Consider the following 10272-nt stretch of genomic DNA (forward strand, 5'->3'; position numbering starts at 1 on the left):
TGTAGCTGTTGAGAGAAAACAACCAGTTGTATTCATGCGCGGGGCTCTCGCTCTCAGCCATTTTGTTTCAGTCAGTTATTTGAGTCTCCAAGCATCTCCTGTGTGATTTGGAGTGCAGCCTCAATGTCCCGCACGAAGCATGCAAATCATCCAACTGAAACTGGCCACGGGCCGCTGTTGGCATTGTTCCTGTTTGATTGCTTCTCCAGGAAAAGTTTTGACAACAGTGCCGAGGAGAGACTTTTTCCTGCATCGGTGTGCTCGATATAGATTGTTCATCCACATGTGCTTGTGTCTCTTATTTAACCCTTTTTTCTTTTTTAACCGTGCTATAACTAGATGAAACAAAATGAGAAATTGTTGCGTTGTAGTTTCTGCATTATGCACATAAGTCAAATGCATTCCCCCTCAACCTCTAAAAGCAAGAGCTCGTTGATCTTTGATCTGTTCCACTTTCCTTTTTTTTCTTCACTTTCAGAATAAAAGCACAATATAACTGAACAATAAATAGGTAACGGACAGAAAACACACAAAAAAAAAAAAACTTTTTGAAATAAATAATACAGTGTTTTTAACCTTTTGCCTTCCGTCACAGGTCACAGGTCACAGGTCACACCCTAAAACACAAAGTGATTCGAAGCACACGGAGCCCCACGTCGATGAGTCCTGGTGTCCTGCGAGGCTCTTCGGTCCCTTGAGGGCGATCACTGAACGGACCGCCCGCGCCGCCGATCTCTCCATCAAGTAGAAACATTCACAAACCAGGAAATCTTATATTCATAAATCTTATATTCATATATAAATGTTACAGTAGATCTGTAGCACACAGCAGCCGGAGGAGGCAATGACACTCTACAGGAAAACACACACACGTACAGACACGCACACACACACACACACACACATACACACATGCAACACACACACACGTACACACACGCACGCACTCATACAGGTCAGCAGTATTAGACGATTAGTAAACTGAAGTGTCTCTGCTGACAGCCCTTGTCCCATTGAGTCGATAAGCCTGTGTGCTGTTCACATATACACAAGACACATTTTTCTTTTCATTTTTTTTTTTTAGGTTGAGGAAGCTGACAGAGAGCCTCGGTCTTATGGCAAGAAAAAAATAAAGAAACGCACCATTCATAATATCGCCTCATCTCTAAACCCAACGCATCATGCGGAGGCCGACTGGTGCTGATGTGCCGTTGGCAAAGAGTGACTCAGCCAAATGACTCTCGCAGTAAGCCCCATTTAGGTGTAATTAGGGCTAACTTTACACATCCGTAATCGCATTGTTCGTCCGTCCTTTACAGACAATGGAAATGTCAACCAGGTTTCCGGAAAACAATGTTGAATAAGAAGAATATTCTTTCTTTCTTTTTTCTACTTCTTCAGTTTTCAGCAAATGCATCTCCCGTAGGATATCACCCCTGGAGCACTTTCAAGAGACTCAGAAACAGTTTGGGATGTCTCTTAGATGTCCAAATAGTTCATTGGAAGGAGTGCTCTGTCCAGTTCCATCTGCGTGTATTGTGTCTTTCATTAAAAGGCCGAAAAAGCCAAGAGTGTCATTACAAACAACCTGAGTGTCCGTTCAAGACCGACGCCCGCCAAAAGGCAGTGTTGTCTGATGCGCGCCGGCCGTCCTGGTGACAGTCCCACGAGTTCAGCTGTCCACTTTTTTCTGCACTGTCACATTTGAAAAAATAGTCAGTAACCTTGTTTTGTTAAAAATAGAGGGAACACATGTTTGCCACGTGGCTTTGGCAAATTAAGCCTGCAGACAATAAGAAATTGCTGTTAACTTCCCCCACTTGTGCTCTTGTTTTGATGAATAAATTGTCCCCGGGCTCACAGGGATCTAAGGTCACTTTTCCTTCTTCATACTTGTTTTCTTTCCCCTTTGGTCCATGACTGAAAGAAAAAAGCCCCTCACATATCATAAATTAACTGTATTCTAATTCAGGAGTTGATTCTCAGTGTTTTTTCTTGCGTCCCTCTGGCCTTTTTCTGCACCACCCAGCATCATCTGTGGTCAAATGTGATCTGGAGATAAAACTTTGAAATCAAAGCTGAAGTGCTGAGCAGTAAATGGACTCCATGTCCTGTTGTCCCACCACATCTTGTAAAAAAGTATATATATGTATGTGTGTGTGTGTATGTCTGATGCAAGCTGCCAGTTCACAGTCAAAGTTGCCTGTTTCGTACACACTGTGGCTTGTGAAAAAAGAGTCTCTTAGTACAGCCCTTTGAGTTTTCTGAAAAAATGGAAATTATTTATTTTTTACATGCCTCACAAATTGCATTTCTTTCCTTTGTGTGTCAGTGCGTGTGCGCGTGTCTGCTAAAAGAAAGTACCCTTGGTGCTTCTGCACACTATCTTTTTGAAGGCCTTTCTAAAGTCTTTGTTGAAGATGGTGTAAATGACTGGGTTGAGCGAGGAGTTGCAGTAGCCGATCCAGAAGAAAAACGTGAAGAGTGGCCCGGGGATGGCGCACGTCTCTGGGCACACGGCCTGCAGGGAGTAGGAGAAGAAGAACGGGAACCAGCACACCATGAAGACGCCGATGACCACAGCCAGGACGAATGTGAACCGCTTCTCGCGGTTGACCATCGCTTTGCGCCTCGCCGCCCCGGGGTTGCTCTCTATTTTGGACTTCCTCCCGGGCACCAGCCGAGACCCCTTCGAGTTAACGATCATATCCCGGTAGCGCTTAACCGAGGCTGGAGAGTGGACCCCGCCCGGTGACCCCGGCATGCTGCCGCTGCCGCTGCCGCGGCCTCCGCCGTGGCTGTGCTCCATGTCGCTCTCCGTGCTCGAGCTATCGCCGTTGTTGTTGTCGGCTTTTTTCCACACCTGCTGCTTGCCCTTCTTGCCCTTCTTCCCCTTCTTCCCCTTCTCATTAGGCTTGGCAGGGGCGGGCTCTGGCGTTGAGGGGGGGGGGCTAGAGGGCCCGTGGAGAGAGGTGTCAAGCGAGGTCATGAGAGGGGTCATGGCTAGAGAAGGGGATGGAGGTTGCAGTAGGTTATTGGAGGTGGGATTCTGGGTGGTTTGAGTGTCTCCTAGGTGAGGGGAAGGGGTGATGGCGAGGGTGGGTGGTCTGGTGTTGGAGGTCTTGTTGGTTGAAGGGGGCGTGCTCTCTTCGTCCTCCTTCCCGTTGGCTTCCACGTGTCGAGGGGGCTGACCTGGCTTGGCGGAGGCCACCCCGTCCTTCCGGGGCTCTCCCGGCGGGCAGCGCGTCCTCTGCTTGGCGATCTGGTAGATTCTCACGTAGACCAGGATCATGATGACGCACGGGGCGAAGAAGGAGCCGATGGTGGAGTAGAGGATGTACCAGCGCTCGTCGTTCAGCTGGCACTGGGGGCCTCTCTCGCTGCCCTCCTCCCCTCCCTCGCTTTTGTTCAGCGAGAGCAGGGGTGGGAAGGAGATGGTGGCAGAGATGAGCCACACCACCACGATGGCGGCTTTGATGCGTTTGGGGGTCCTCTGGCGCCCGTACGTCACCCGGGAAATCGACAAGTAGCGGTCCAGCGAGATGGCGCAGAGGTGCACGATGGAGGAGGTGCAGAACAGCACGTCCAGCGCCAGGTAGATCTCGCACCACAAGGATTTGAAGTACCAGTAGCCGAGCAGCTCGTTGGCCAGGGAGAAGGGGATGATGAGTGTGGCCACCAGAATGTCCGCCGCGGCCAGAGACACGAGGAACAGATTCTGTGGTCCCCGGAGAGCCCGGCTGGTCAGGACCGCGATGATGACCATGATGTTTCCCACGATGGTGAAGATGACCATCAAGGTTATGGCGGTGGCGAAGGCCGCCGTGGCTTCCGGGGAGTAAGGGGCGAGCTTCAGGATGCTCTGGTTGCAGGGCACGGAGGCTCCGGCGCCGCTCACGCTGCTGCTGTTCCAGCCACTCAGCTCCATGGAACAGCTGTTGTCCAGAACTGAGGCCATGCTGGAAGAAGCTTGTTTATCCAGGATTCTTTACAGAATAGATCAAACAAACATGTTCTGTCACTGAATAAATTGTGTCATTAAGATTTATTTCACCTCACGGTTTTTTAAAGATTATTATAAGTGTGTCAGGAGATTATCATACATGGATTGCGCACAAAGAAAACAAAGCGTTTGCATTTTTAATGAATATACGTGATCATAATAAATTATAATTTGATGATATTTACCTCACTTGCTCTCGTTTTGTCCCCGTGTCGTTTCCAAACGGTAGACCTCTGGCATCCTCCACGGCAGCTCTTTCAAGTCCATTTTAAGCAGGCAAACCAGTCCTGCGTGAAGACGCGGATCACTGCTTTTCAATTTAAAAAAGAATGCCACTTCATAGAACACATTTCACCCCCCCCACCCAAAAAGTCGTTTTGTGTGTGACGCTGCCGGTTGCGCACCAAGCTTTGCAGAGTAACACAAAGAAAGCCCCAAAAACTTATTTTGCGCACAAAGTTTGATCCCTTTTCCTTCCCTCCTCAGTGGATTGATTGCTTTCTTAAAGATGGGGAGATTTAGTTCATACTGGTGTAATTCAGATTCGTGTTCAGCGCAGCGACAATGAATACAAGAGATCGGATGAGAGTAAATAATCTCGACTCCCGTGCGATCTCCGTGCGTCCGCGTTTGGAGACGCGCATTTAACCGGCAATCTCATCTGATCACCGAACGCAGGGCTGCTCAGAGGAAGTGAAGTAAAGTCACTGTTCGATTCACTGAGGAACAAGCGCTGGTGTCTCTCCCCACCCCACCCCCCCTGCGAAGGGCGGTCAGACCTGGTGGCAGCGTCTCCGGCCAGTGGACCAAAACAGAAAGTAAAAAAACCTCGAGCTCGCCGGCTCTGCGCGCGGAGACGGGGTCCAAACGCACTGTTTCCTCCGGCGGGGAGAGGAGCGTCGCGGGAGCAGCTTCAGTCTGCGCGTCTCTGGAGCTGTCCCCGGTCTCCTCAGAAGTTAGATCCCAAGAAACAGCCGCTCCGCCCGCGCACAAACCAGGCGTCCTCGCAGGGGCGCAGCATCATCTTGCGACGAAGTCTGATGAGGGGTGCCTCCCCATCTCCCCCTCGCGCTTCTTTTTTAGACCCGGTGATGTCACCGTGGAGCTGTGGGCGTCATGGGATCTTTATTTTCGCTCTCCCTGTTCCCCCTCCCCCCTCCCCCACATATCTCCCTCCCTACTGACATTAAATGCATACCCACCAACGCAGTTCGATCAATTAACTCCACAGTAAGCTGCGGTGTCCAGCTGAGTGCTGAGCCAATGCCATCTGCTTTTTATAATTCTCATCATCATCCCCATCCCCATCATCATCATCATCATCATCATCATCATCATCATCCTCTCTAATATGGGGCACAGCACACTTGGCTGATCATTGGGTTCCAATCAAGCTCGTGTTCGCTCTGCATCTTTAGACTTTGATCTGTTGCACCAGTTTCCAGTAAACCAGGATTTTAGGGCCAATACACGTTTTCACTGCAGTGAAGGTCGAGCACAAGTCTGCTCTCTGATTTGAGACTAATGTTTGAGGTTGTACAGGACAAACTACACCCTGCTTGTACGGTTTTCTTTTTTAGACATGGGGTAAGATTTGCCCATGCGCAGAGGTGTGTTGTGAATCACGATCATATCCTTAAGAGGAGACACATACTTACATACACATCAACTGTGCAGCTTCCTATATATATATATATATATATATATATATATATATATATATATATATAAATAAATGTCTATGTGTGTGTGTGCTGAAGGTTTTTACAGAGGGGTTGGTTCAAGGGTTCATTCATTGTCATCGTGCAACACAATGAAAAGCATGTGTATGCCATCTTATTTTGCACCATAAGCAAAAGGCACAAAACACAATAACTAATAACCTTGATTCATAGAACATTTAATCCCCAAAAAAGATATCGAGAAAATCGATTATTTTTGACAGTGTTGATTTATTTATTTATGGAGTGATGCAGAGAAGTAGCTGTTTTGCATATCTAAACATTAATCTTAAAAAAAACCAATCTGTAATACAAAAACATTGTGTGTTAATGTAAGTAACCAACATGGGGAAGTCTCACGGTGAGAACTATTAGGTATGTGGTGTGACCCCCTCTGCTGGAGCGCTTTAAAGAAGGACACGTTCCCAAGTTGTGAAAAAGTAGTGCAGTAGTAAAAAGTTCACAAATAGTATTTTCTATAAAGCGAAAAGCTCTCGGTTTGATAAATCACCACCTTCGGGGGTCCTAATAAATTATAGATGCTACAAATAAATAGGTGAATACAGCCGTCGCATGAACGCGGAGGGGGAAAAAAGCGAATAAACTTCGCGGAAATATATGTGAAAATGATAAAGTGTCCTTGTGCTCAGGGGCTCGGGGCAAAATGCACCGCGTTACCTCGCACCTCTGCTCATTGTGTATGGGGGAAGGGGGGGCAAGGTTCCTCCTGTGCTCGTGCATTTACATCATCGCTTGACTTCCGTTTAACACCCCCAGCTCGCCCACAAAGCACGGACCTCCCGCTGCGACGATGATTGTCGCCTCCTTGAGATCAAGTGCTCCATGGTTCAATTACCGAGAGGCAGCGTGTCACTGCGCCCCAAATACAGAGCAGCGGAGTCGATCCACTTTTAAAACTCACAAAAAACAAACACGCACACTCGCCAGCCTACACGTGCACGCACACGATCTCATGAATGGCGTGTGGGTGGGTGGTCCATGTTTACTTGCGCCCCACGCATCGCGGCTTTAATGAGAGACAAACCCAGCGAGCCGCCCCGTGGAATTACAATCGGGAGCCCTGCTCTCTAATTGTGTGACCCCCCCCCCTACACACACACGCATGCGCATACACGCACGCGCACACACGCGCACGCACACACGCGCACGCACACACACACAGACCTCCGCCCCCAAACAGCAGCAGCAACCAATAATGGCTTGTGCATGTTCCGCTCCGCGCTACACATTCTAAATATAACAAAGGGAGAACAAAAAGAAAGAGAATAAAGCTTTTAGCGGCAGAGTGCACTTCAATCAAGTGTCTTTAGTGACGCGCTGCGAAATGCATTCTGGGGGAGAGGGGTGTGTCACGGATGTCAAGGTCATGCAGACCGAGGTGCTTTTTGTGTAAGAGGAGCGAACACGTGGTGTGCAGACGGTCACGCGCGCACGCGCGCGGATCACGCACGCTAGATCGGTAGTTATGCTTGCTAGTGAAGTGCTGTGTACACATTATGGTCCAGGTCCAAATCAATTAAAGCACAGCGGATGCTTTCAAGTAATACTTTTTTGTTTGTTATTGGCTTCTTTTTTTAAAATCTGTGCTGGGCTGCTGTCTTCATGGGAGTTTGGGGGAAATTCTGTTCTGCAAAGACTTTATTTTCACGGTTGAAATTGGAATAAAAGTTGAGGTAAAGTGAAGTTGCTGGTTGGGGTTCGGCGATGTTTACGGTTCGGGTTGAGCACAAAGGCAGCTGGTCCCAGCCCTTTGGGGCCTAAAAGAATGGGTTCCAACCGGCAACCGTTTGCGGGTCGACCAAAGGGTGATGTTCTCTTCTCAGGTCCATATTTGAATGGTTAGAGAGGCCTTTACAAAGTAAAAGTACTCACAAAAAAAAGAGTCAAATATTAGAATAAAAAGTCTATATATATATATATGCAGTAGAATATGCTTTCATCTTATGTTTCTACTGGACTGATTGGAGTGCATTATATCAGCGAAATTCCTCAGAGGTATAGCACTGCAAGCGTGTGTGTGTGTGTGTGTGTGTGTGTGTGTGTGTGTATGCATGTGTAACCTGCAAACAATTACAGCGAGCCCTCCCACGTGGTCACACTGTCATTTTCCTGACTGCATTTGCAAAGATGACAACTACCGCTTGTGTGTGTGTGTGCATGCAGGCCAGCACGTGTGTGTGTGTGTGTGTGTGTGTTATATCACCACATTGTAATTCCCCTGCTAACAATATCACACATATTGCTCATATGAGCTGTTGGCAGTGTTCTGCGACTGGGATGTCTTGTTTGAGTGACACAGTCTTCAGCTGTGAATAGCAAATGGTCCCTATACAAATACACACACACACACACACACACACACACACACACACACACACATACACACAGACACAGACACAGCCTAATGTTATGTGATAGATTCTGACACCCAACGGTTTGAGTCGATTTTCATTAAGGAGCCCGGCTAACAGAGGAGGAAATTAATGCAACAAACGAGATGGGAGAGACGTTTAAATGAAAGGAGGTGGAAGAGTCTGCTTCCAGTGATAAATAAATGACAGAGTGATATGATAGGTGTGTGTGTGTGTGTGATAGAGAGAGAGAGAGAGAGAGAGATGTGGCTTCTCTGTGTTACTACCTCTGTCACTAACAGGCCCCACAGTTACCAAACAGTCTGCTGTCGTCATCTACTGGATACTTTAGAATCATCTCGGTTTCTGGTCGTTCCCCAGAGTCGTCACTAGAGAGCGCTGTCTACCTCCAAACCAAGGTCCCGTATGCCGTAGCAGTGGGTTTTTATATTGTAACTACCTGCAGTGGTGGAAGAAATACTCAGACCCTAAATACACCAACAATGTAAAATTACACATCAACTAGAAAAGTGCATGTATTCCCGTCAAAAACCTTCTTAGAAAAGAGGAATTATGAGCAGAATAAAAGTTAAATAACTAATATATGATTATATATTACTTCATTAGATTGTTAATTATGAAGCATGAATGTAGCATTTTACTGTTGGAGCTGGTTGGGTGTAGCTACATACAGTGTGACTTGTCTTCCCAAAGGTCACAAGATAAATCTGTATTACACGTTTTTTAACATATATATATATATATATATATATATATATATATATATATATATATATATATATATATATATATATATAAAGAGTAAAAGTAAAGTACACATATAAATACTCAATTTTAAGTTAGTTACTTTCCACAACCCGTACAGTCTGACAACATGCACTAAAACCGGCCTATAATATCCATTTATATTTTCCTTCCTTCTTCCTGTTTCATTTTTCAAATTAAAAAGTACTGAAGAGGTTGCCCTATACTATTTACGGTGGAAATGTTTGCATAGTGTGACATACAGTAGATGGATATTGCACAGACTAGACGGTGTGGTGTATTTTCCTATTATATACACTGAATCTTAGCCCCACAACAAACCTTTATAGAATTGAACAGGTGTCTCTCTCTATATATATACACACACATACACGCACAAGATTTATATTCTGGGTCTTCCTCAAAACCTGGAAACCCCAAGGTGCATTTCTCTGCCGTGCGACTGGAAAACTGTGAGTAATGGAAGGAAGAAGTCGAGTGAATGGCAGCTATGCTTATGTACATTTTGGGCAATGGATACTTGCAAATAAGAGGAAGTGGATTATTTGAGCTACAGTGCATCTGGAAAGTATTCACAGCGCTTCACTTTTTCCACATTTTGTTATGTTACAGCCTTATTCCAAAATGGATTAAATTCATTATTGTCCTCAACATTCTACACACAACAACCCATAATGACAAAGTGAAAACTGTTTTTTGCAAATTTTTGCAAATCTATTAAAAATAAAGAACGAAAACATAACATGTACATAAGTATTCACAGCCTTTGCCATGACACTCAAAATGTAGCTCCGGTGCATCCTGTTTCCACTGATCATCCTTGAGATGTTTCTACAACTTGATTGGAGTCCACTTGTGCTAAATTCAGTTGATTGGACATGATTTAGAAAGGAACACACCTGTCTATATAAGGTACCACAGTTGACGATGCATATCAGAGCATAAACCAAGCCATGAAGTCCAAGAAATTATCTGTAGACCCGAGACAGAATTGTATTGAGACACAGATCTGGCGAAGGGTACAGAAAAATGTCTGCAGCATTGAAAGTCCCAATGAGCACAGTGGCCTCCATCATCTGGAAATGGAAGAAGTTTGGAACCACCAGGACTCTTCCTAGAGTTGGACGCCCAGCCAGACTGAGCGATCGGGGGAGAAGGGCCTTAGTCAGGGAGGTGACCAGGAACCCGATGGTCACTCTGACAGAGCTCCAGTGTTGTTCTATGAAGAGAGGAGAACCTTCCAGAAGGACAACCATCTCTGCAGCACTCCACAAATCAGGCCTGTTTGGTAGCGTGGCCAGACGGAAGCCACTCCTCAGTAAAAAGCACATGACAGCTCGCCTGGAGTTTGCAAAAAGGCACCTGAAGGACTCTCAGACCATGAGAAACA

General features: G+C 46.3%; 1 protein-coding gene across 3 annotated transcripts; it reads right to left on the minus strand.

Moving 5' to 3' along the window:
* Positions 1-1195: 1195 nt before the first annotated feature.
* Positions 1196-4796, minus strand: adra2b (adrenoceptor alpha 2B). Of its 3 annotated transcripts, XM_034541779.1 has the most exons (3): positions 4783-4796; positions 4189-4310; positions 1196-3986 (listed from the first exon to the last, which is right to left on the minus strand). In XM_034541779.1, exon 3 carries the CDS (start codon positions 3956-3958, stop codon positions 2351-2353), a length of 1608 nt encoding a protein of 535 aa, XP_034397670.1. In that variant the 5' UTR covers positions 3959-3986; positions 4189-4310; positions 4783-4796; the 3' UTR covers positions 1196-2350. The 3 variants fall into 3 exon arrangements, with proteins under 3 accessions (XP_034397670.1, XP_034397671.1, XP_034397669.1); XM_034541780.1 differs by lacking the exon at positions 4783-4796 and having other exon boundaries at positions 1196-3959; positions 4189-4736; XM_034541778.1 differs by lacking the exon at positions 4783-4796 and having other exon boundaries at positions 4189-4736.
* Positions 4797-10272: the final 5476 nt, after the last annotated feature.

This window comes from Cyclopterus lumpus, chromosome 9 (assembly GCF_009769545.1).
Source record: "Cyclopterus lumpus isolate fCycLum1 chromosome 9, fCycLum1.pri, whole genome shotgun sequence".
Classification (NCBI taxonomy): domain Eukaryota; kingdom Metazoa; phylum Chordata; class Actinopteri; order Perciformes; family Cyclopteridae; genus Cyclopterus; species Cyclopterus lumpus.

Coding starts and splice junctions, on each gene's coding strand:
- adra2b (XM_034541779.1), bottom strand. CDS start 3,958: ATGGCCTCAGTTCTGGACAACAGCTGTTCCATGGAGCTGAGTGGCTGG.